The 26,982-nt window shown below is 40.7% G+C and overlaps 1 protein-coding gene across 1 annotated transcript in view; it reads left to right on the forward strand.

The window, feature by feature from the left end:
* The first annotated feature begins 5,176 nt into the window (after positions 1 to 5,176).
* The window catches only part of dele1 (DAP3 binding cell death enhancer 1), a 41,446-nt gene continuing 19,640 nt past the window's right edge, over positions 5,177 to 26,982 (forward strand). Inside the window, exons 1-7 of the mRNA XM_080746304.1 lie at positions 5,177 to 5,373; positions 8,142 to 8,232; positions 15,181 to 15,280; positions 22,740 to 22,908; positions 23,524 to 23,655; positions 24,716 to 24,849; positions 24,991 to 25,081. Of these exons, the coding sequence (XP_080602430.1) occupies positions 5,337 to 5,373; positions 8,142 to 8,232; positions 15,181 to 15,280; positions 22,740 to 22,908; positions 23,524 to 23,655; positions 24,716 to 24,849; positions 24,991 to 25,081 (754 nt within the window). The 5' untranslated portion in view covers positions 5,177 to 5,336. The remainder of the gene's footprint in view (positions 5,374 to 8,141; positions 8,233 to 15,180; positions 15,281 to 22,739; positions 22,909 to 23,523; positions 23,656 to 24,715; positions 24,850 to 24,990; positions 25,082 to 26,982) is intronic.

Consider the following 26,982-nt stretch of genomic DNA (forward strand, 5'->3'; position numbering starts at 1 on the left):
TTGGTCCATCCGTCCTCATCATCGGCAGAGCTCCCTGATTGGTCCATTCATCCTCATCATCGGCAGAGCTCCCTGATTGGTCCATTCATCCTCATCATCGGCAGAGCTCCCTGATTGGTCCATCCTCATCATCAGCAGAGCTCCCTGATTGGTCGATCCCAGGGCTCCAGTTGTCCGGATTGAAAGTGAAGCAAACACGGAACTGAAAGTTCCTCTGATTGGCCACTAGTTGTGCTGTTCTGATTGGCCACTAGTTGTGCTGTTCTGATTGGCCACTAGTTGTGCTGTTCTGATTGGCCACTAGTTGTGCTGTTCTGATTGGCCACTAGTTGTGCTGTTCTGATTGGCCACTAGTTGCGCTGTTCTGATTGGCTGGTACCAGAAGCAACGTTCTCCACAGGATTCCATTCATTTCCCCCAAACGTTCACTTTGTCATAAATACTTTATGGTTCCTTTATAAATAAATACATAAATACGTTATGGTTCCTTTATAAATAAATACATAAATACGTTATGGTTCCTTTATAAATAAATACATAAATACGTTATGGTTCCTGACGCTAGTCTAAAGCAACGTTCACATTGTCATAAATACGTTATGGTTCCTGTCGTGTCGCTAGTCTAAAGCCAAGTCCAATTTATGTTATAATTGATGTTACAGCAGGTTATGCTGTAGGCGGGGCTTGTGATGATTCTTCTTCGTGTGCTTTATTCTCTGCAAGCTCAAGACAATGTCCCATGTATCCCTGCGGTTGCATGTGACTGTTGGCAGCCAATAGCATTCCTTGGTACCATGATGGTGACGCCCATACAAGGGCATAAAAAGCGTAATTTTCGTAGCATTGAAACCAAAGGCTTCCCACCATCCATATTTATACAGTCTATGGTCCATCCCTCCTTGATTGGTCCATCTTGTTCATTAATTCATTGTGATTCATGAATAATTAAGGCGCATTCCAACAATAATTATGTGACGTCATGACGTGATCCAAACCATATGGTTTACGGCTGTCGTTGTGTCTGGCTTAGCGGCCGTTATGGAGTGATAGCAGCGGAGTGGAGGTGGCCTATCATATTGCACGGTTATCACATATCACTTATTGCACGGTTACTTACTAAATAAATTAATACATTGATCCAAGTAAAACAAAATATCTCTCTCTCTCTCTCTCTCTCTCTCTCTCTCTCTCTCTCTCTCTTGTACAAGGAAGTGTTGACCAAATAGAATCCATATTTGGTCACTGCATCGTCTATTTCTCACTTCAAATGTTTTCAAAAACATTCTTGAGAGCAACGTTTAGTTCTAGATGTCGCTGTGTGTTTGTTTACATGGCTGACATGTTGGATACAGCACAAGATTCACGCAGTGCAGCTTGACTGCAGCAGGTGTTCTGAGTCTTTGATTGACAGCTGTCTGTTATAGAGTAGAACGGTCTGTTATCAGGGAATATCAGACCTCTGATTTCAGTGATTGACCAATCGGAAACAAGCATTCAAACTAGCCGTGCAATAATGAATTTTATTATAATTCATTATTATTATTTTTTTTATATAAACTTGATTTATGTTCAAATTTCCATTATGGATGTCAAGTTTTTTTGTTTATTGATATTGTCAATACAATGTACTATTATTTTAAAATAAAGATGTCTTTGTTCATACAAATAATTTATTTAAATGTTTTCCATATGATCGGTAGTATAAACTGTACATTATGATCAGTCATAGCAAAAGACCAATCCATAAGCACACTTTAGAATTATGATCTATTATCAGATCTATTATCAGATCTATTAAATCCACTACTGCTGAATATTAATGAGCATGAGAGTGTGTGCACGTGAGAGTGTGCATGTGAGAGTGTGCATGTGAGAGTGCATTTGAGGTGACGAGTGTCTTCTTACTCTAGAGTCACTCACTCACACACACACACACACACACACACACACACACACACTGCATCCATTTTTGTTGAATATTTAATGAGCTGTTTTGTATCAGGCCCGAGGTGGGCGGGGCCTTGGAGATGTAACATAATATGATCATTAATATTAATTAGTGTGTGTGTGTGTGTGTGTGTGTGAGTGTGTGTGTGTGTGTGTGTGTGTGTGTGTGTGCGTGCGCATCTGTGTGTTTGTGTGTGTGTGTGTGTGTGTGTGTGTGTGTGTGTGTGTGCGTGTGCGTGTGCGTGTGCGTGTGTGTGTGTGTGTGTGTCACAGTCAGAGGAGATTACTTGAACCTGTAATAATGAATACATGAGTAGCGTAAGCGTTAATCTCTTCTCCTCTCCTCATGCATCGTTCTAATTTAGTTACCTAGAACCAGTGCCGGTTCTATGCAAGATATAAAAAAATCTGCCGCACCAGACCGAAAAGTTCTTTTTGGAGGCATATTGACTTGCTCAGTGAAGTTGGGGATTGTGGGGAAGGAGGAAGGGGGAGGGCATATTAAAACAACGCTAGTTTTTGGATAGGCGATACATGACATAATGTAACAATTTTGTTTAAAAAAAAATCTTCTTCCTGTGATGTGTGGCCCCCTTATTGGTTGTGGCCCTAAGCGACTGCTTATATTGCTTATGCCAAGAACCGGCCCTGCCTAGAACGATGCATAACTAGAAAAGAAAATGTCTACGAAATGTTAAAGGCATAGCCTACAAATGACATTTCTCCAGGTATCAGGGACGATTTAAGAATCCCCGGGCCCTGGCGCTTCTCCACCCCCCCCCCCCCCCCCCCCGCAGTAAACATTACTAGGCATGTCCTTAAGCTCCCTGTTTGGGAGAAAGTGCGCTCTCTCACATTCATCTAATCGTATCGCCTCTCTCTGCATGTACCGCAGCATAGCAGCACACTTGGCCAAAGAGAGAGAGGGCCCAAATCATAAACTGACTGGAAACTTCCCACTGGACTTCAAGCAACTCTCAGAAGATTGACATTTCTATTATAAATCATTGTTTTGAATGGTCTTCTGTAATATTGTAATGTTTGAAATATGGACTTTTGGTTTTCCTGCCATAAACATTCAAAGATTTAAGAAAAAAGTTTGGTATAATTCAATGAATGTGCAATGTATCTAGAATTCCAAATAAGAGTTTCAAGAAAATGTACTTTCACACAATATTACATTTTTTGGGGTGGATAGAGTCTGTCCCCCCTAACACTAACCCCGATAGACCGTGATGTATTTATATTGTCTGCAGTCAGGTTTAAGATGTACCAAGCATAATATGTGTAGAGCAACAGGTTTAAGATGTACCAACATAATAAAGCAACAGGAGTTTTATTAAAAAGATTAAAACCTGAGTGTTTTAAAACTCTGCCTAAAAGGAGCTGAGAGGTGAGTTGTGTTATTTTGGAAAGAGCTTTAGTTGTGAGCGGTCAGCTGTAGTGTGCTGCCACCTGGTGGCTAGTGTCTGTATTGAGATGTAGACTTTGATTGATTGAAGAAGATTGATTGATTGATTGAAGACTTTATTGTCAGTTTGCATAGGAAAAGGTACAGTTTCATGACGTTGCAGTTCACTGGTACAAGGTCTACTAAAAGGAGATCCTAGAAAAGACTTAAGCTTATTTTCATAGGAAACCACTGAAGTAGGCCTATCTCATATATAACATTGAATGACAGACGGATAGAACACAGTACTATGCAGTAGATATTATCAGGAAAATAATAATAAATAGGGCTGGGCTAGGTTTGTTTTTACCAGTTGCAAACGGCTTCCGCCTGTAGGCCTAAGTGGTTTTTCAGGGCGATTTTGATGCTAGGGACCCACACTCCTTGTGCAAATATAGCCTAATTATATTGGATTTGGTTTTCTTCTGTTCAGTCTTGTAGTTTATTTACAGCAGTCTTCAACGTTTTCAGGCCAAGGACCCCTTAGTTGAGAGAGAGAGAGAGATGAAGCAGGGACCCCTTATCATATTATAATTTATATGCCAAGTGGGACCGTACCTATGTTCCCCAGGTTCTATGTTCCCCAGATTCTATGTTCCCCATTTAGCCCCCCAAAAAAGGTTCTATCTTCCCAGCTTATCCAAAAAAGGCCCTATGTTCCCCAGGTTCTATGTTCCCCACTTACCCCCACAAAAAAGGTTCTATGTTCCCCGCTCAATTTACAATAGGTTCTATGTTCCCCACTCATCCAAAAATGCAGGAAACATTCCTTTATAATTATTAATAACAACTCAAAACACCCAATAATGGGGAGAGATTACGAATACTAGTGGGACAGGGGGCACTAGGGACATCTGGACAGTGGACACCATACTTTTGTTATGTCTGGGCATCTTGACGAGTGGGCACCTGGACATCTGGGCAATAGGGACATGTGGGCATTTGGACGAGTGGGCACATTGACGAGTGGGCACTTAGGGGTGGAGACATCTGGGCACCTGGGCAAGATGTACCACCATTTCCTGCATTTGAGTGGGGAACATATTTTTTTTTGTGGAGAACATACAGTAGATCCTGTTTTTGGTTGAGAGGGGAATATAGAACCTTTTTGTGGGGAGGGTGGGTGGGGAACATAGAACCTGGGGAACATAGAACCTTTTTTGGGGGGAAGTGGGGAACATAGAACCTGGGGAACATAGGATGGACCCCTGCCAGGGAACTAAAGTTTTCTGTAGTGGAGTACAATTATTGAATCCAAGATCAAATATAGTGGAGTAGAAGTAAAAGTAATGGGAATTGGAAATGCTCAAGTAAAGTACAAATACCTCAAAATTGTACTTAAGTAAATATACTTAGTTAATTTACAGCACTGTTAATAAGAATATATTTTATGATCCCTCTGATCATCCGGCTACACTAGGGGGCGCTGTGAGCTAGAGGCGATGCAACCTACCGACGCACCGGCACGATTAAACAACACGAAGAAGAAGAATAACTTCCGGGTCGTGGTAACTCGTGACCGTAGCTATTAATTTGTCACTACTGTGCTCAAAATAAAAACTCTTACTGATTATCAGTTAAATTGTTATGGTTTGGATATGGCTTTGGGCCTAGTGTATTATTGTAATGGATCAGTAGGTAGTAGGTACTTTGCACTTGAGCGAGCAGCACTAACGTTCATGGGCACTTTCATACTTAAGATTATCGAGAGGAGGCGGGTCTTAACTCAATCCTGGTGGGTTTAGGAATCACGCTTTATTTTTAGCTGTGTGCTAACAATGCTACATGTAGCATCTCTTTAAACACATTGTATCATAATTATTATAAATATTAATACATTGTTCATGGAACAACAACATCAAACAGACAGACACTTTGTTACTAATGTAACCTTATCTTTAATAATGAACTGAAAATCAACAACAACAACAACAACAACATGTGGAGGAATATCGTTCCTGGATTTGTGGCGAGAGGTGATAATAATAATAATATAATATAATATAATATAATATAATATAATATAATGTAATATAATATAATATAACAACACTTTCCCTGCATTACTTCTATAAAAGCTTGTTGTTTTCTCAAGGTTATTTTCACTGTTTAGCTTTGATGATTCTTCTCTTTTGTCACTGAAAACAAGTCACTTTTCAACACTTATTTTCATCGAAACAAAAAAATAAATCATAATTATCTGAATAGCATTTTATTACATAACAACACCTTTGCAAAATGCCCCAATGTTCTGACAATCCACTGTCTAACCCTATGTCACTATGGTGTACAGTTAGCCGCAAATTGCAACACTAGATTTTTTTATACTCGGATGAATCTAGGGTTGCAATACCTCCCATAGGGATCCAATGCATGAAAACAGTTTTTTGCTATCTGATTGTATTAAACGACTTCAAACTCACCAATATTGTGGCTCTATGGAAAGCTTGGAATTTACTCTTGCTATCTGCAAAGTGTTTGTTTCTGAAAAATCCACCGTGGAATTGTTATGATTTTATTTTCTGTCAAGAAATTCAGTTCGGGTGATTATTTTTTCTAAGTGCTGGAGTTTGGAAGCGCTCGTGGGAAGTCACTCAGCAGTCCTGTGTACCAGCTGGTTCTGTCACATAGCCTAATGCAGGAGGCAGCGGGACGTGGTGTTATAGAAGACGAGCGCTTCCTAAGTTCAAGACTTAGAAAAAAAACATGGCTGCTCGGATTTTATTGACAGAAAATAAATCATAACAATTCCACGGTGGAATTTTCAGAAACAAACACTTTGCAGATAGCAAGAGTAAATTCCAAGCTTTCCATAGAGCCACAATATTGGTGAGTTTGAAGTCGTTTAATACAATCAGATAGCAAAACACTGTTTTCATGCATTGGATCCCTATGGGAGGTATTGCAACCCTAGATTCATCCGAGTATAAAAAAATCTAGTGTTGCAATTTGCGGCTAGTGTACAGTTAGACATTACAATTACATATTGTAATCCACTGTCTAACTCTATAGCACTCCACACTCAGAGTGTAAGGGATGATAGATGATAACGACCGCTGAGCCAAGCGCTATCCTGCTTATTAAATAAAATTAATCATTTGACCAACAATAAAAACAAGACTAAATATTGTGTTTGCGCTGGGCGTCGCCTTGGCAACAACATGGAAGTGTTGATCAAAATGTGGTTTCCTGCATCGTCTATTTATGTCTTCAGGAAGATTCTTGAGAGCCACGTTTAGTTGTAAATGACGCTGTGTGTTTGTTTACATAGCTGACATGTTGGATGTGTGTTTGTTTACATAGCTGTCATGTTGGATGTGTGTTTGTTTACATAGCTGACATGTTGGATGTGTGTTTGTTTACATAGCTGTCATGTTGGATGTGTGTTTGTTTACATGGCTAACATGTTGGATGTGTGTTTGTTTACATAGCTGACATGTTGGATGTGTGTTTGTTAACATAGCTGACATGTTGGATGTGTGTTTGTTTACATAGCTGTCATGTTGGATGTGTGTTTGTTTACATGGCTGACATGTTGGATGTGTGTTTGTTTACATAGCTGACATGTTGGATGTGTGTTTGTTTACATGGCTGACATGTTGGATGTGTGTTTGTTTACATGGCTGACATGTTGGATGTGTGTTTGTTTACATGGCTGTCATGTTGGATGTGTGTTTGTTTACATGGCTGACATGTTGGATGTGTGTTTGTTTACATAGCTGACATGTTGGATGTGTGTTTGTTTACATGGCTGACATGTTGGATGTGTGTTTGTTTACATGGCTGACATGTTGGATGTGTGTTTGTTTACATAGCTGTCATGTTGGATGTGTGTTTGTTTACATGGCTGACATGTTGGATGTGTGTTTGTTTACATGGCTGACATGTTGGATGTGTGTTTGTTTACATAGCTGACATGTTGGATGTGTGTTTGTTTACATAGCTGTCATGTTGGATGTGTGTTTGTTTACATGGCTGACATGTTGGATGTGTGTTTGTTTACAGAGCTGACATGTTGGATGTGTGTTTGTTTACATAGCTGTCATGTTGGATGTGTGTTTGTTTACATGGCTGACATGTTGGATGTGTGTTTGTTTACATAGCTGACATGTTGGATGTGTGTTTGTTTACATAGCTGACATGTTGGATGTGTGTTTGTTTACATGGCTGACATGTTGGATGTGTGTTTGTTTACATGGCTGACATGTTGGATGTGTGTTTGTTTACATGGCTGACATGTTGGATGTGTGTTTGTTTACATGGCTGACATGTTGGATGTGTGTTTGTTTACATAGCTGACATGTTGGATGTGTGTTTGTTTACATGGCTGTCATGTTGGATGTGTGTTTGTTTACATGGCTGACATGTTGGATACGGCACTAAATCCATGCAGTGCAGCCTGAGTGCAGCAGGTGTTCTGAGCCTTTGATTGGTCTGTTATCAAGAAATAAAACACTGCTGATTTCAGTGATTGACCAATCAGAATCAAGCATTCCCCAGTTAAAATATGATTATTTTGAGGGTCGCTGCCCGAAAAGGTTGAGAACCACTGATCTAATGTATCATATAATGTACCATAATAATGTACCAAACATACAACATGTCATATTCTGAATAAAAGCTGCAGACTGACATTCAGTGATTGGGTGGAAATAAGAACATTATAATGACATCAGTGTTTCCCTCTGCATTCTGTCAGTTTGAACTTTGACCCTTTGATGTCTCCCCCCCCCCCCCCCCACAGTGTTGAACCGTTGCCATGCCAACGCTGCCAACGCTCCCCTGCGGCTGACCAAGAGCCACCATGTGGAGGACGAGGTCCTAGAGTCCACCAGGTAATCACCCTAACCCTCAGATCAGTGCTTCTATCAAGCATCTATACTGGAGCAATTGGTGGCAAACCTAAACCAGAATGTTTAGCTACATATTCTCACAAACACCTCGTCGAACAAACGTGAAAATTTACAACTGTCCACATTTTAAACATGCCACTCTTTGAACCGCATTTATTTCAATTTAACAACATCTCGCCTCACGCAGAGCAGCCAGTCCTGACATAGTATTCTGAACATTCTGGCCAGTGCTGAAACGTCCAAATGATCATCAGGGTATCAAGTTACAGAGGGAGGGAGGGGGAGGGAGGGGGGAGAGGAGCTGAGCAGAGTAGAGTATCGAATTACAACAGAGGGGGGTGTGTGTGTGTGTGTGTGTGTGTGTGCGTGCGTGCGTGCGTGCGTGCGTGCGTGCGCGCGCGTGTGTGTGCGCAAGCGTTTTTTTTTTCCCAAAAACATTTTTTTTTCAAGTTTTATTTTTTTTCAATTTTTTTTTTTCAAAAACATTTTTTTTCAAAAAAATTTTTTTTTTCAAAACATTTTTTTTTTCAAAAAACTTTTTTTTTTCAAAAAACTTTTTTTTTTCAAAAAACTTTTTTTTTCAAAAAACTTTTTTTTTCAAAAAACTTTTTTTCAAAAAACTTTTTTTTTCTCAAAAAACTTTTTTTTCTCAAAAAACCTTTTTTTCTCAAAAAAAGAATTACCCATATTTGGCCATTACACACACCACACTGCCGCAACATGGCGGTGAACTCTAGACTTCGGGCCGCACTTCGGGCCGCAAACTTCTAGTATAAAACATTAATACAGTATCTGGCTTAAAGTCCTGTTCGCAATTTGGTGTTAGGGGAGTTTCTCACCTGAACTGAGTCAGTGGGTCCCTAGACATTAATAATCACAGAGGTGCTCGTCCGCCATAGTGCCAGGAATGGCGCAATGGCCAAATCAAATATGGCTGCCATCGGCTATGATGAAAATCCAACTTTTCTGTTTCTGGGTGTATATGCACATGTAATACCTCTATTTGGACTAATTGTGGTGTGGGGAATTCATTTCTGATATTGTTTTGACCATTTTGGGTGATTTGGACCTCAAAAGGTCATGGTCAAGGTCATTTTGCTATTCTGAAGACCGTAGGCCATAACTTGGCCATTGTTAGGAGTAAAAACAGGTGCAGTAGGTCTAAATCAACTAATGCTGACATGTATAATTCATTTCTGACATTGTTTTGACCATTAAGGATCATCTTGTCTTTGAAATATCAATGTCAATGCTATTTTCTAAAAACGATTTTGTTCATTACTTGCACTTTTATAGTATTTTTTGTAAGTTTGTTACTATTTTATAGTAAGTTTGTTTTGTTTATAACAAAAGACATACTAGTGGGAAATACAACAAGTAAACATCCACATTTAACTTTAAAGGGGTGTTTTAAATGGGTGTTTAAATGAGCAAATAAGACTATTTACGAATAAAAGTGACAAATAAAATCACACAACAAAAGCACACATAAAATTAAATAACAATCTCCAAAGTGCACCATATTGGGATTGTGTGCATCCAAGTTAGTATGATGTGTTTTTACAGGATGTATTCAGCAAGGCAGCCATATCCTCGAGAGTCGAATCCTTGCATCCGTCCATGTTCCATTGGTTCTAGTCTTTCCTCAGGTTCCTTGGCTGTTGCAAGCAGGTGGCAAGACATGCACTAGAAAGGTGCCTTGTTGGTCTCAGGCAGCAGTTGTACTTCTCTGCTACCAATGCTGTCTTGTTCTGTCAAGGTCTTTGCCTCTCCAAAGTTTGTTAGATATTGTATTCGGTCAGAAGCCATAGCTGCATGCTTAGTCCCCACCTGGCCCATGCAGTCATCTCCAGTTTCCAAGGCATATGTCCCCTGATCACTGTCTTGGCTAGTGGTGCTCCAAGATGAGAGACTGCTTGATGCTGTAGAAGCATGTGCCGCTGCACACCTAGTGCCATACTGCTACCAGATCTACTTAATCCCCAGTGCTTGGAAGTACAGTATCACTACGACAACTCTCTGGGGTCCACTCATAATCCTGGCGACCCATTATTCCCTCCATTAGGTTAGGGTTATGGGTAGGTTTAGTTATAATAGGGCCAGTTGACTCCACATGTACCAGCAGCTTGGTGACAGCCTCCTCAATCTAGTTCAATCTTTGGGATCTCTTCACCTCCAGCCCCTTTTGCAGGGAGCCACTCATCATCATCAGAGATAACAGAGTCGATAGACGCACCCATCCCTCATCAACTTTACACATTCTGGGTGTCTGAGGTGAACAAACAGCTCTCCAGCTGTGTGTTCGGAATATGGTGGCCATTCAAGCTTGTGGCGATATAGGTAGAACGGCTGCCTTGGAATCTGAAGGTTCCAGGGTCGATTTATGTCTCCTCCTGCTTATTTGTCGAAGTGTGCTTAAGCAAGACACTGAACCCCTAACTGCTCCCGATGAGCACCTTGCATGGTTTCTTGGTGTGAATGTATGTGTGAATGTGTGTGTTAATGGGTGAATGTGAAATACATTGTACAGCGCTTTGGAGAAGAGCGCTATATACTGTAAATGCAGTCCATTTACCATTATCAGCTCTGTTGTCTCTGTTGATGATGTCGCTAGTGGAGAAGAGATCCCAGACATCTTGAATAGGATTGAGGAGGCTGACACCTGGTGCATGTACAGCCTCCATTATAACTAAGCCTATCCCTAACCTTCACTAACCTAATGGTCAGAATAATGGGATGTCGGAACTATGAGCGGACCCCAGAGAGTTGTTGTCTCCTTCACATTACTGCTATACTACACCCCATATTTCCAAGCACTGGGGATGAAGGAGATCTGGCAGCAGTATGGCACTGGTGAGACTCACTTGCACTGCATCAAGCAGTCTCATCTTGGAGCACCACTAGCCAAGACAGTGATCAAGGCACATATGCCTTGGAGACAGGAGATGACTGCATGGGCCAGGTGAGGATTAAACATGTAGTTATGGCTTCTGACCGAGTACAATGTCTAACAAACTTTGGAGAGGCAAAGACCTTGACAGAACAAGACACAGTATTGGTAGCAGAGAAGTACAACTGCTGAGACCAACAAGGCACCTTTCTAGCGCATTTCTTGCCACCTGCTTGAACAGCCAAGGAACCTGAGGAAAGACTAGAACCAATGGAACATGGAACAGGGCATGACATAAAGGCTTGTCCTGTTGTCCGGGACAAGTGCCCATACTATGGAGTGGAGGTAGCAAGGGGGGTCATTAGCCGTCCTTTTGTTATTATTTCAATGTATGAAATTTTTATCCGGACAAGTGACTTTTGTCTCCGGACAAGTGAATGGGAAATATACTTGTCCAAAGGACAACTGCCTCAAAAAGTCAATGTCAAGCTCTGATGGATGGAAGGAGCACTTTGACTTTAGTACACTCCTGCCATGTCTGAAGCAAGACACTCGACACTGATGGAGTTCTGTGCATCATATTTTGCCATGGAACAATGCCAAATCAATCCTGTAAAAACACCTCATACTAACTTGCATGCACACAATCCCAATATGGTGCACTTTGAGGGAAATTGTTATTTAATTGTGTGTGTGATTTTGTTGTGTAATTTTATTTGTCACTTTTATTCGTAAATAGTCTTATTTGCTCATTAAAACACCCATTTTAAACCCCAATTTAAAGTTAAATGTGGATGCTTACTTGTTGTATTTCTCACTAGTATGTCTTTTGTTATAAACAAAACAAACTTACTATAAAATAGTAACAAACTTACACAAAATACTATAAAAGTGCAAGTAATGAACAAAATCGTTTTTGAAAAATGGCATTGACATTGATATTTCAAAGACAAGATGATCCTTAATGGTCAAAACAATGTCAGAAATGAATTATACATGTCAGCATTAGTTGATTTAGACCTACTGCACCTGTTTTTACTCCTAACAATGGCCAAGTTATGGCCCACGGTCTTCGGAATAGCAAAATGACCTTGACCATGACCTTTTGAGGTCCAAATCGCCCAAAATGGTCAAAACAATATCAGAAATGAATTCCCCACACCACAATTAGTCCAAATAGAGGTATTACATGTGCATATACACCCAGAAACAGAAAAGTTGGATTTTCATCATAGCCGATGGCAGCCATATTTGATTTGGCCATTGCGCCATTCCTGGCACTATGGCGGACGAGCACCTCTGTGATTATTAATGTCTAGGGACCCACTGACTCAGTTCAGGTGAGAAACTCCCCTAACACCAAATTGCGAACAGGACTTTAAGCCAGATACTGGATTACATTGTAGGAGTTGGCATTTGGTTTGACTGTGAAAATAGCAGATCTACAAGCTCACAACGCGGCGCAAAGTGCCGCTTTGTGAGCTTGTAGATCGTCTGTTTTCACAAGGCTACTTCGTAAAGTGATGAGGAGAAAATAAACACTTGACAGATGATTTGATAATGACTCATTAATTAATTAATTATGCTCGTAACTTTTTACATGAGAAACTCTCCAGCTAAAAAAAGTAAACAAATATCCTACTTCAATCAGCTAAACGAAACGCACGCACGCCGTTTGCAAAAAGCTGTAGTGTGGTGACATGCGCTGTGAGCTTGTATATCTGCTATTTTTCTATAACAATGACATTTACAGAGATATATAAATGCAACCGATAACGCATGCATTATCGATGTCCACTCAGTCAATTGGACTCATGTGGTCACCCTAAATGTGAGACTACAGCCTACTCTGTTGGTTTGCATTTCCACACAATATTTTAACCAGAATTAAAACATCTAACAGCACTTTTGCGTACCTTTTGAAATGAGAGGGATGGTTGTGCACGTGTTTGTTTGAACAGTGAAGCGTTATTCTGGGCTCCATGTTGATCACTGCAACACAGAGATCATCTTTGCTCTGCTAAGTCCTGATCTGTGTTTAGTTTTTATACAAGTGGGAGCAGAAAACGTCTTTTCACAGAGATATGTGGGAAGTAAGCCATTTACCATGAGAGGGAGTGGGTTGTTGGCTGATTTACCACTGTTTCAGGGTTGTCAAACAATCCTGAAACAGTGGTAAATCAGCCAACAACCCACGACCCTCGAATGGTAAATTGCTTTTCTGCCACTTCTACCATATAAATGAAAGAAAACATAGTTGTAACTTGCAAGGTTATCTACTTATACAACTGGCTAAGAGGCCACGCCCACTTCAAGCACACAGGGCACAGGGCAGTCAACGGACATGTTTGAAGAAGAGAGAGAACTGCAACACAACAGTGGGCGGGGTCCATGAGCCAACTCAAGGTTGTTGACTCATTTACCACTGTTTTAAGTCAATCAGAATCCAGTATCTGAACATGCGACCACAAAAGTAGAACAGTGTAGAACATATCTTTGTCTCCACCAGGCCGAGAGGCCTCGTAAACCAGCTCCTCCTGCAGATGGGAGGAGTCAGTTTACTGGGCCAATAGGAGACGTTGTTTTGCACCGTTTTTTCTTTTTTTTTAACAGGAAATCCCGGGGATAAGATCAGAAAATAACTGGGATTTAAAATTAGCTAAATCCCTGAAAAATATTAAAGGAGTATTTCACCCCCAAAATGACTTTTTTTCCCCTATTGAGTACTCTTGCCGTGGAGACTTGAGTTCAATAATATTTTTTTGTATTTGTCACAAAAAAATGATTTTAGTCAATTTATCCCCATTGATTCCGGATGGGGACCCTAATGTATTTGGGTCACCATCCGGAAACAATGGGGGGTACATTTATTGTTATCAAATTATTGTCTTAGGAATGCAACAAAAAACTCAAGATATTATTGAACTCAAGTCTCCCTGGCGAGAGTACTCAATAGAAAAAAGTCATTTTGGGGGTGAACTACTCCTTTAAATCCTGGTTGTCATGTTTATTATAATGAATGTTATGAAATATATTAAATCCTAGTTGTCATGTTTATTATAATGAATGTTTTGAAATATATTAAATCCTAGTTGTCATGTTTATTATAACGAATGTTATGAAATATATTAAATCCTAGTTGTCATGTTTATTATAATGAATGTTGTGAAATATATTAAATCCTAGTTGTCATGTTTATTATAATGAATGTTATGAAATATATTAAACCCTGGTTGTCATGTTTATTATAATGAATGTTATGAAATATATTAAATCCTAGTTGTCATGTTTATTATAATGAATGTTATGAAATATATTAAATCCTAGTTGTCATGTTTATTACTAGAAAGGGCCGCAAAAGTCTAGAGTTCAGGCCGCTGCGCGGCCCTCACCGCCATGTTGCGGCAGTGTGGTGTGTGTAATGGCCAAATATGTTTTTTTTGAGAAAAAATAGTTTTTTGAGAAAAAATAGTTTTTTGAGAAAAAAAAAGTTTTTTGAGAAAAAAAAGGTTTTTTGAGAAAAAAAAATTGGAAAAAAAAAAGTTGGAAAAAAAATGGTGATGCGATGACGTGGTGTATACGGATGTTACTGCGATTGAGGTGAAAGAGAAAAGTGGAAAGTTGTGAGCTAACTATTAGCTATTTTGTGTGTGTGTGTGTGTGTGTGTGTGTGTGTGTGTGTGTGTGTGTGTGTGTGTGTGTGTGTGTGTGTGTGTGTGTGTGTGTGTGTGTTCTGGCTACGCCCCCCTCGGTTGAAATTGGATCCGCCGGTCCCATAGCTGGGAATACGAGCCAATGGACGGCGGTCACCGGTCACCATGGCAACGGGGAGCCAATGATAGAGTTAGGGCGGTATTCCGTGAGTTCTACCGACCTACTACCGACCTACATCTGATCTAGCTATGAGTTGAGGTGGATGTGAAGTGGGCGTGAATGGGCTTGGAAGTGGGATGCGGCTCTTAGAGGAATGTAAGTATAGATAATGAACGTTATGCTTGTGTTTTCATGTATAATTAGACTATTATCTTCTTCCTCTTCAGCTCCCAGAAAGAAGATGAACAGAAGAACAACAAACAAAGAAGCTTCCATTTCTGCAATGCTGAGATCCCTCCTTACACAGCGTTGGATGCTGTAGGATGGGTAAATTATATATATATATATATATATATATATATATATATATATATATATATATATATACATATATGATACTATACATACTCCTTACACTGTGTTGGATGCTGTGGGATGGGTTAGTTCTACCTAACTCTAACTCTATGTACATCTATGTTACATTACCAGTAAGATGGGTTAGTTCTACCTAACTCTAACTCTATGTACATCTATGTTACATTACCAGTAAGATGGGTTAGTTCTACCTAACTCTAACTCTATGTACATCTATGTTACATTACCAGTAAGATGGGTTAGTTCTACCTAACTCTAACTCTATGTACATCTAAGTTACATTACCAGTAAGATGGGTTAGTTCTACCTAACTCTAACTCTATGTACATCTATGTTACATTACCAGTAAGATGGATTAGTTCTACCTAACTCTAACTCTATGTACATCTATGTTACATTACCAGTAAGACTCCCTAATCGGGAGATAAGCGACCGTCAGGTCGAACACACAAACTTTAGAAGGCAATGGTAGCTTATTCATGGGTTGCATTTGTAGTCCTACAGCAGCCATGTTGAGGACCAACACACAGGTGTTCTGATTGGAATATAACAATAGTTCTGTGGGTTAGGGTTAGGGTTAGGGTTAACCCTAACCCTAACACACAGGTGTTCTGATTGGAATATAACAATAGTTCTGTGCCAATCAGACTCATTGAAACACCTGTGTTGGTCTTCAACATGGCCGTTTAGGACTACAAATGCAACCCATGAGATTCATGGGTTGGAGAGAATATGGGAAACAGGACAGATCCATGTTGATGACATGACTGTAGAAATACTGTGTACCTAACCCTAACCCTAAACCTAAACCTAACCCTAACCATGTTGATGACATGACTGTAGAGATACTGTGTACCTAACCCTAAACCTAACCCTAACCCTAAACCTAACCCTAACCCTAAACCTAACCATGTTGGTGACATGACTGTAGAGATACTGTGTACCTAACCCTAACCCTAAACCTAACCCTAACCCTAAATCTAAACCTAAACCTAACCATGATGATTACATGACTGTAGAGATACTGTGTACCTAACCCTAACCCTAAACCTAACCATGTTGATGACATGACTGTAGAAATACTGTGTACCTAACCCTAACCCTAACCCTATCCCTAAACCTAACCATGTTGGTGACATGACTGTAGAGATACTGTGTACCTAACCCTATCCCTAAACCTAACCATGTTGGTGACATGACAAGGTTCAAGGTTCAAGGTTGTACTTTATTGTTACGTCTTTTGTACAGGTACATAAGAGTAAAATTTGTTTTTTGTTTGGCATCCTTCAGTCAATGCAGTCGTATATCAAAAAAACAATATAATAACAGCAAACCACATCTAAAAATAATAATAATAATAATCTAAAAAGGAGTGCAAAAGGCAAAAAGAGCAACAGTAAAAGAAAAGAGCATCCTCAGATGTACATGTGCAAAAAGTTTGGCATATTCTATACGCCAACAGCATATTTTTCCAGTAGTTGCTACTGTACTGTACTGTACTTAACTTTTGTAAACATCTTCACAGAGTGTTCTATGTGCAACAGATTAATATATTCAACTTCACAGTATGCATTTATGTACAGTAGGTGCAATTCAACTTCACAAGGAGGGAACGTAAGGGGTATGTACAGTAGGTGCAATTCAACTTCACAAGGAGGGAACGTAAGGGGTTGGGGGCTGGGGCGCTAGCGATTCCTTTTTCCCTGGATCTTTCTCGTTTTTGACAGTTCGTTCATGTGCCTGAATGTTCGTGGAAAGAAGCTCTTTTGCAGTCTGTTGCTGGTAGCTTTGAGACTGCGTAGACGTTTTCCATGAGGCAGCATCTTGAACAGACTGTGGTTGGGATGGTGAGAATCTTTCATGATTCCACAGGCTTTGTTGACACAGCGCTCGTCGTACAATGCTTGGATTGGGGGGAGATCGCATCCACTGATGCGTTCGGCTGTCCGCACAACCCTCTGCAGGGCCTTGCGATTGAGGTCAGTGCAGCTGCCATACCAGGCAGTGAAGCAGCCAGTCAAGATGCTCTCCGTGGTGCCCCTGTAGAAAGCCCGTAGGACTTTGGGACCCATCCCAGCTTTCTTCAGTTTCCTGAGGAAGTAGAGGCGCTGTTGGGCTTTCTTGACCACCTTTTCTGTCTGCACTGCCCAGGTCAGATCCTCAGTGATGTGTACCCCCAGGAATTTGAACTCTTTGACTCTCTCCACTGCAGCACCCCCGATCTGGAGGGGTGAGTGGACTTTAGGAGGCCTCCTGTAGTCAAAGATAATCTCTTTTGTTTTGTCCACATTGAGAGATAGGTTGTTCTCTTGACACCATGCTTCCAGATTCTCCACTTCTCTCCTGTAGGCTGTTTCATCATCATTGGTGATCAGGCCTATGACTGTGGTGTCGTCCGCGAACTTGATCACTTGGTTGGAGCTGAACAGGGCCACGCAGTCGTGGGTGTACAGTGAGTAGAGGAGGGGGCTCAAAACGCATCCCTGGGGGGCACCTGTGCTGAGAGTCAGAGGGGCCGAGGTAATTTTTCCCATCTTCACCACTTGACGTCTTTGTGTCAGAAAGTTTAGGATCCAGCCGCAAAGGCTTGAATTTAGACCCAGACTCTTCAACTTGGTGTCTAATTTGAGGGGAATTATGGTATTGAATGCTGAGCTGTAGTCAATAAACAGCATTCTCACATAAGATTTTTTCTCCTCAAGGTGTGAGAGGGTCGTGTGTAGAGATGTGGCAATGGCATCGTCTGTGGATCTGTTTTGACGATAGGCAAATTGCAGTGGGTCTAGTGTGGGTGGCAATTTGTCATAGATCATCTTCCTGACATGTTTCTCAAAGCATTTGCTCACTATTGGCGTGAGTGCAACCGGCCTCCAGTCATTCAGCCCAGTCACCTTGCCTTTCTTGGGAATCGGCACTATTATTGCCGATTTAAAGCAGGATGGGACTTTTCTCTCATGAAGGGACTGATTGAAGATGTCCGTGAACACACCAGCCAGTTGCGACGCACATGCTTTCAGGACACGGCCAGGGATCTCATCTGGGCCAGCAGCTTTGCGGGGGTTAACACGGCGGAAGGAGAGACAAACATCCTCTTCTGCTAGGGACATTGTGGTGATGCTCTCCCCAGTGTCACATTCTAACACAGAGGTGTGAAGGGCGGGCCTCTCCATTGTTGGGGCTCTGGAGAGTGCAGGGGGTAGGTGGGGGGTGGGGGAGATAGCTGCTTGTCTCTGTGCCTCAAAGCGGAAGTAGAATCTATTCAGCTCCTCAGGGAGTGACTGTAGAGATACTGTGTACCTAACCCTATCCCTAAACCTAACCATGTTGGTGACATGACTGTAGAGATACTGTGTACCTAACCCTAACCCTAAACCTAACCCTAACCATGATGATTACATGACTGTAGAGATACTGTGTACCTAACCCTAAACCTAAACCTAACCATGATGATTACATGACTGTAGAGATACTGTGTACCTAACCCTAAACCTAAACCTAACTCTAAACCTATCCCTAACCATGTTGATGACATGACTGTAGAGATACTGTGTACCGCTTTGTTTGATGTTAGGGCAAAATCTGTAGGAGCAGTGTCCAAAAATCAGCCTGATGGTGGTGCTAGGGAGCACCTGTTAGGGAGCAGTAGTAACATGTTTTGTATATCTACTAGGGAGCAGCAGCAGTGATTATAATGGAGATGTTTTGTATATCTACTAGGGAGCAGCAGTGATTATAATGCAGATGTTTTGTATATCTACTAGGGAGCAGCAGTGATTATAATGCAGATGTTTTGTATATCTACTAGGGAGCAGCAGCAGTGATTATAATGCAGATGTTTTGTATATCTACTAGGGAGCAGCAGTGATTATAATGCAGATGTTTTATATATCTACTAGGGAGCAGTAGTAACATGTTTTGTATATCTACTAGGGAGCAGCAGTGATTATAATGCAGATGTTTTGTATATCTACTAGGGAGCAGCAGCAGTGATTATAATGCAGATGTTTTGTATATCTACTAGGGAGCAGCAGTGATTATAATGCAGATGTTTTGTATATCTACTAGGGAGCAGCAGCAGTGATTATAATGCAGATGTTTTGTATATCTACTAGGGAGCAGCAGTGATTATAATGCAGATGTTTTATATATCTACTAGGGAGCAGTAGTAACATGTTTTGTATATCTACTAGGGAGCAGCAGTGATTATAATGCAGATGTTTTGTATATCTACTAGGGAGCAGCAGCAGTGATTATAATGCAGATGTTTTGTATATCTACTAGGGAGCAGCAGTGATTATAATGCAGATGTTTTGTATATCTACTAGGGAGCAGCAGCAGTGATTATAATGCAGATGTTTTGTATATCTACTAGGGAGCAGCAGTGATTATAATGCAGATGTTTTATATATCTACTAGGGAGCAGTAGTAACATGTTTTGTATATCTACTAGGGAGCAGCAGTGATTATAATGCAGATGTTTTGTATATCTACTAGGGAGCAGTAGTAACATGTTTTGTATATCTACTAGGGAGCAGCAGCAGTGATTATAATGCAGATGTTTTGTATATCTACTAGGGAGCAGTAGTGATTATAATGCAGATGTTTTGTATATCTACTAGGGAGCAGCAGTGATTATAATGCAGATGTTTTGTATATCTACTAGGGAGCAGTAGTGATTATAATGCAGATGTTTTGTATATCTACTAGGGAGCAGTAGTGATTATAATGCAGATGTTTTGTATATCTACTAGGGAGCAGCAGTGATTATAATGCAGATGTTTTATATATCTACTAGGGAGCAGTAGTAACATGTTTTGTATATCTACTAGGGAGCAGCAGTGATTATAATGCAGATGTTTTGTATATCTACTAGGGAGCAGCAGCAGTGATTATAATGCAGATGTTTTGTATATCTACTAGGGAGCAGTAGTGATTATAATGCAGATGTTTTGTATATCTACTAGGGAGCAGCAGTGATTATAATGCAGATGTTTTATATATCTACTAGGGAGCAGTAGTAACATGTTTTGTATATCTACTAGGGTGCAGCAGCAGTGATTATAATGCAGATGTTTTGTATATCTACTAGGGAGCAGTAGTGATTATAATGCAGATGTTTTGTATATCTACTAGGGAGCAGCAGTGATTATAATGCAGATGTTTTGTATATCTACTAGGGAGCAGCAGTGATTATAATGCAGATGTTTTGTATATCTACTAGGGAGCAGCAGTGATTATAATGCAGATGTTTTATATATCTACTAGGGAGCAGTAGTAACATGTTTTGTATATCTACTAGGGTGCAGCAGCAGTGATTATAATGCAGACGTTTTGTATATCTACTAGGGAGCAGTAGTGATTATAATGCAGATGTTTTGTATATCTACTAGGGAGCAGCAGTGATTATAATGCAGATGTTTTGTATATCTACTAGGGAGCAGCAGTGATTATAATGCAGATGTTTTGTATATCTACTAGGGAGCAGCAGTGATTATAATGCAGATGTTTTATATATCTACTAGGGAGCAGTAGTAACATGTTTTGTATATCTACTAGGGAGCAGCAGTGATTATAATGCAGATGTTTTATATATCTACTAGGGAGCAGTAGTAACATGTTTTGTATATCTACTAGGGAGCAGCAGTGATTATAATGCAGATGTTTTGTATATCTACTAGGGAGCAGTAGTGATTATAATGCAGATGTTTTGTATATCTACTAGGGAGCAGCAGTGATTATAATGCAGATGTTTTATATATCTACTAGGGAGCAGTAGTAACATGTTTTGTATATCTACTAGGGAGCAGCAGTGATTATAATGCAGATGTTTTATATATCTACTAGGGAGCAGTAGTAACATGTTTTGTATATCTACTAGGGTGCAGCAGCAGTGATTATAATGCAGATGTTTTGTATATCTACTAGGGAGCAGTAGTGATTATAATGCAGATGTTTTGTATATCTACTAGGGAGCAGCAGTGATTATAATGCAGATGTTTTGTATATCTACTAGGGAGCAGCAGTGATTATAATGCAGATGTTTTGTATATCTACTAGGGAGCAGCAGTGATTATAATGCAGATGTTTTATATATCTACTAGGGAGCAGTAGTAACATGTTTTGTATATCTACTAGGGAGCAGCAGTGATTATAATGCAGATGTTTTATATATCTACTAGGGAGCAGTAGTAACATGTTTTGTATATCTACTAGGGAGCAGCAGTGATTATAATGCAGATGTTTTGTATATCTACTAGGGAGCAGTAGTGATTATAATGCAGATGTTTTGTATATCTACTAGGGAGCAGCAGTGATTATAATGCAGATGTTTTATATATCTACTAGGGAGCAGTAGTAACATGTTTTGTATATCTACTAGGGAGCAGCAGTGATTATAATGCAGATGTTTTATATATCTACTAGGGAGCAGTAGTAACATGTTTTGTATATCTACTAGGGTGCAGCAGCAGTGATTATAATGCAGATGTTTTATATATCTACTAGGGAGCAGTAGTAACATGTTTTGTATATCTACTAGGGAGCAGTAGTGATTATAATGCAGATGTTTTATATATCTACTAGGGAGCAGTAGTAACATGTTTTGTATATCTACTAGGGTGCAGCAGTGATTATAATGCAGATGTTTTGTATATCTACTAGGGAGCAGTAGTGATTATAATGCAGATGTTTTGTATATCTACTAGGGAGCAGCAGTGATTATAATGCAGATGTTTTATATATCTACTAGGGAGCAGTAGTAACATGTTTTGTATATCTACTAGGGAGCAGTAGTGATTATAATGCAGATGTTTTATATATCTACTAGGGAGCAGTAGTAACATGTTTTGTATATCTACTAGGGAGCAGTAGTAACATGTTTTGGAGCAGCAGCAGTGATTATAATGCAGATGTTTTATATATCTACTAGGGTGCAGCAGCAGTGATTATAATGCAGATGTTTTATATATCTACTAGGGAGCAGTAGTAACATGTTTTGTATATCTACTAGGGAGCAGCAGTGATTATAATGCAGATGTTTTATATATCTACTAGGGAGCAGTAGTAACATGTTTTGTATATCTACTAGGGAGCAGCAGCAGTGATTATAATGCAGATGTTTTATATATCTACTAGGGAGCAGTAGTAACATGTTTTTTATATCTACTAGGGTGCAGCAGCAGTGATTATAATGCAGATGTTTTATATATCTACTAGGGAGCAGTAGTAACATGTTTTGTATATCTACTAGGGTGCAGCAGCAGTGATTATAATGCAGATGTTTTATATATCTACTAGGGAGCAGTAGTAACATGTTTTGTATATCTACTAGGGTGCAGCAGCAGTGATTATAATGCAGATGTTTTATATATCTACTAGGGAGCAGTAGTAACATGTTTTGTATATCTACTAGGGAGCAGCAGCAGTGATCTTCATCAACATGTGCAGAAGGATTCATTCCAGTTTGTCTTCAGGAGGTGAAGTCACTCTGACTCCTCTGGGCGTCTCCTCTTCATCCTCCTCTTCATCCTCCTCTTCCTCACTGCTGCAGCGCTGTGGACAGCGCCTCCTCCTGGACAGCTGTGAGTAGGGCGTTTTGTTTTGCACAGGGTTTCCACGGTCATGAAATTCCTGGAAATATTTAGATTTTTTTTTTCCAGTACTGGAAAAGTTTTGGAATTGATCAAGGGTCCTGGAAGGTCCTGGGAAAAATAGCTATGCATTGTCTTTGGTTATTGATTTTGTTAATACCTCTGAAATGACAAATTAAACATGGGCCAAATTGTCAAATATTAGAGGCAGAAATTGTGAAAATAGCCGATCTACATGCTCACGTTGCGAGGCGTTTTGAGCATGTAGATCTGCTATTTTCACAATAGAACCATGTTATGCAAAATTCCTCAACTCTTAGTGCTTGTCGGGGTGGGGGGTCCCCAGTTAAAATATGATTATTTTGGGGGTCAAGGCCTGAAAAGGTTGAGAACCACTGGCATACACTACCTGTCTTTGGGCATTGCGCATAGGAGTAAGCAACCTGTTATTGAGCTGAATTATTGTTATATAGTCCTGGAAATTGGGTTAAATATTCTGGAAAAGTTTTGGAAATGAATTGGTAAAAATGTGTGGGAACCCTGTTTACATGACCATTAATGAATTGTCACTCAAACAATTGCGATTAACAAATGTTTTTCCACCAGTTTGCAGGAATGATATTCTTCCTGAAAGGACAACGCTGTGCCTCCAGGAGGCAGCAGAGAGTCAGAACTCTGCCCAGTCACCAACACCAGACACTTCCTCCTCTGACCAGCAGGGGGCAGAACTTTCACCAGGTTGGTTTATGGTCTACGATCCTGTAGTTTACTGAGACGCTACGCTGTCTCTCTGCGTTCTATGATCCTATAGTTTACTGAGACGCTACGCTGTCTCTCTGCGTTCTATGATCCTATAGTTTACTGAGACGCTACGCTGTCTCTGCGTTCTACGATCCTATAGTTTACTGAGACGCTACGCTGTCTCTCTGCGTTCTATGATCCTATAGTTTACTGAGACGCTACGCTGTCTCTCTGCGTTCTACGATCCTATAGTTTACGCTGTCTCTGTGCGTTCTACGATCCTATAGTTTACTGTCTCTCTGCGTTCTACGATCCTATAGTTTACTGTCTCTCTGCGTTCTATGATCCTGTAGTTTACTGAGACGCTACGCTGTCTCTCTGCGTTCTATGATCCTATAGTTTACTGAGACGCTACGCTGTCTCTCTGCGTTCTATGATCCTATAGTTTACTGAGACGCTACGCTGTCTCTGCGTTCTACGATCCTATAGTTTACTGAGACGCTACGCTGTCTCTCTGCGTTCTATGATCCTATAGTTTACTGAGACGCTACGCTGTCTCTCTGCGTTCTACGATCCTATAGTTTACGCTGTCTCTGTGCGTTCTACGATCCTATAGTTTACTGTCTCTCTGCGTTCTACGATCCTATAGTTTACTGAGACGCTACGCTGTCTCTCTGCGTTCTATGATCCTATAGTTTACTGAGACGCTACGCTGTCTCTCTGCGTTCTACGATCCTATAGTTTACGCTGTCTCTGTGCGTTCTACGATCCTATAGTTTACTGTCTCTCTGCGTTCTACGATCCTATAGTTTACTGAGACGCTACGCTGTCTCTCTGCGTTCTATGATCCTATAGTTTACTGAGACGCTACGCTGTCTCTCTGCGTTCTATGATCCTATAGTTTACTGAGACGCTACGCTGTCTCTCTGCGTTCTACGATCCTATAGTTTACTGTTTCAGCCTTTATAGAATAAAGAAGATATGTTTATAGAAATTATCTTTACAATTTATTAAATTTGTTTTATTTAATTGTTTTCTGCTCTGGTCTGAACAACAGAAGAAGAACTCTCAGCATCTGATTGGTCGAACAGAGACAGCAGAGAGACATCTGATTGGTCGAACAGAGACAGCAGAGAGACAGCTGATTGGTCGAACAGAGACAGCGGAGAGACAACACAGGACAATGACGAGGTGAACGTCCAATCAAAACAAAGTATAGATTAATTGTTACACAAATAATTACGATTAATATTTTAAAGGAATAATTCAGCCAAAGACAGATACATAAATATATGATATATAATAATGTGTAATATCTCATGTGTCCTCTAGGGGTCCTCAGCAGACAGCAGGTTGTCAGAAGCAGCAGTGAATCTCAGTCAGGTTGGAGTTTCCAGTGTTCCTGTTGTCCTCAATATTATAGGTATGCACACACACACACACACACACACACACACACACACACACTGGAGTATTAACCAAAGAATCGACAAATCAACTCAATCGACTTGATTACATAAGTCGACTCCCATCAGGGAAAGTCGAAAGTTGGTCTATATGCTCATAGTCAGTCATTTAACTTGTAGAGACGTGTAGTCTATATATGCTCATAGTCAGTCATTTAACTTGTAGAGACGTGTGGTCTATATGCTCATAGTCAGTCATTTAACTTGTAGAGACATGTGGTCTATATGCTCATAGCAGTCATTTAACGTGTAGAGACGTGTGGTCTATATGCTACATAGCAGTCATTTAACTTGTAGAGACGTGTGGTCCATATGCTCATAGCAGTCATTTAACGTGTAGAGACGTGTGGTCTATATGCTCATAGCAGTCATTTAACTTGTAGAGACGTGTGGTCCATATGCTACATAGCAGTCATTTAACTTGTAGAGACGTGTGGTCCATATGCTCATAGCAGTCATTTAACTTGTAGAGACGTGTGGTCTATATGCTCATAGCAGTCATTTAACTTGTAGAGACGTGTGGTCCATATGCTCATAGCAGTCATTTAACTTGTAGAGACGTGTGGTCTATATGCTCATAGCAGTCATTTAACTTGTAGAGATGTGTGGTCCATATGCTCATAGCAGTCATTTAACTTGTAGAGACATGTGGTCTATATGCTCATAGCAGTCATTTAACTTGTAGAGACGTGTGGTCTATATGCTCATAGCAGTCATTGCGACCGTCAGGTCGCACTTACTATCAAAACCTCCACAAACTGTGAGTCAGTCAGTCAGTCCGTCCGTCCGTCCGTCCGTCCGTCAGTCTGTCTGTCACACCTCACACGTCACACTATTGCCCTGCTCATATCTCCGCAACCGTTGCCCCGATCCATGCCAAATTTTGCACACACGCTCCTTGGCTGCCAAACTACAACCTCCAAGGACCCCCGGAGCTCCAGGGACCTAACCCTAACCCAGGTCCCTAGGGGACCCCCAGATGTAAAAAATGACCAAATGTGCAAAAATGACCAAATGACCACCCCAACGGGGCTGCTCACGGGGAATTCCCGGGGACCACCGACACCTGCTGCTCCAGAACGGATGCAAAAGTGGTGGCGCCCCCAGTGGAGGACCCCCTCCACTGCAGCTCACATTAAATGCCGTAACTAGGGCTAGGAGGGTCCGGGAGAGCCGGGGCCGGTACCTATTCGTCCGCCAAGGCAACGCGGAGACCCCACCCCTCATTTCTCACATGGCCCTCTTCTAGCGCCACCATGAGGCCGATTCTTGCAAAACACATTTTTGGACACTGCTCCTACAGATTTTGCCCTAAAATCACACACATCGGTACACACTATGTCTACACTCATGTCATCAACATGGATCTGTCCCATATAGCGCCACCATCAGGCCGATTTTTTTCAAACACATTTTTGGACACTGCTCCTACAGATTTTGCCCTAAAATCACGCAAATCGGTACACAGTATGTCTACACTCATCTCATCAATATGGATGTCCCATATAGCGCCACCATCAGGCCGATTTTTTGAACCACATTTTTGGACACTGCTCCTACACATTTTGCCCTAAAATCACGCTGCAACCTGACGGTCGCTTATCTCCCGATTAGGGAGTCTTACTGGTTTAACTTGTAGAGACATGTGGTCTATATGCTCATAGCAGTCATTTAACTTGTAGAGACGTGTGGTCTATATGCTCATAGCAGTCATTTAACTTGTAGAGACGTGTGGTCTATATGCTCATAGCAGTCATTTAACTTGTAGAGACGTGTGGTCCATATGCTCATAGCAGTCATTTAACTTGTAGAGACGTGTGGTCCATATGCTCATAGCAGTCATTTAACTTGTAGAGAC

Source organism: Nannobrachium achirus, assembly GCF_963921795.1.
Source record: "Nannobrachium achirus genome assembly, chromosome: 17".
Taxonomy (NCBI): domain Eukaryota; kingdom Metazoa; phylum Chordata; class Actinopteri; order Myctophiformes; family Myctophidae; genus Nannobrachium; species Nannobrachium achirus.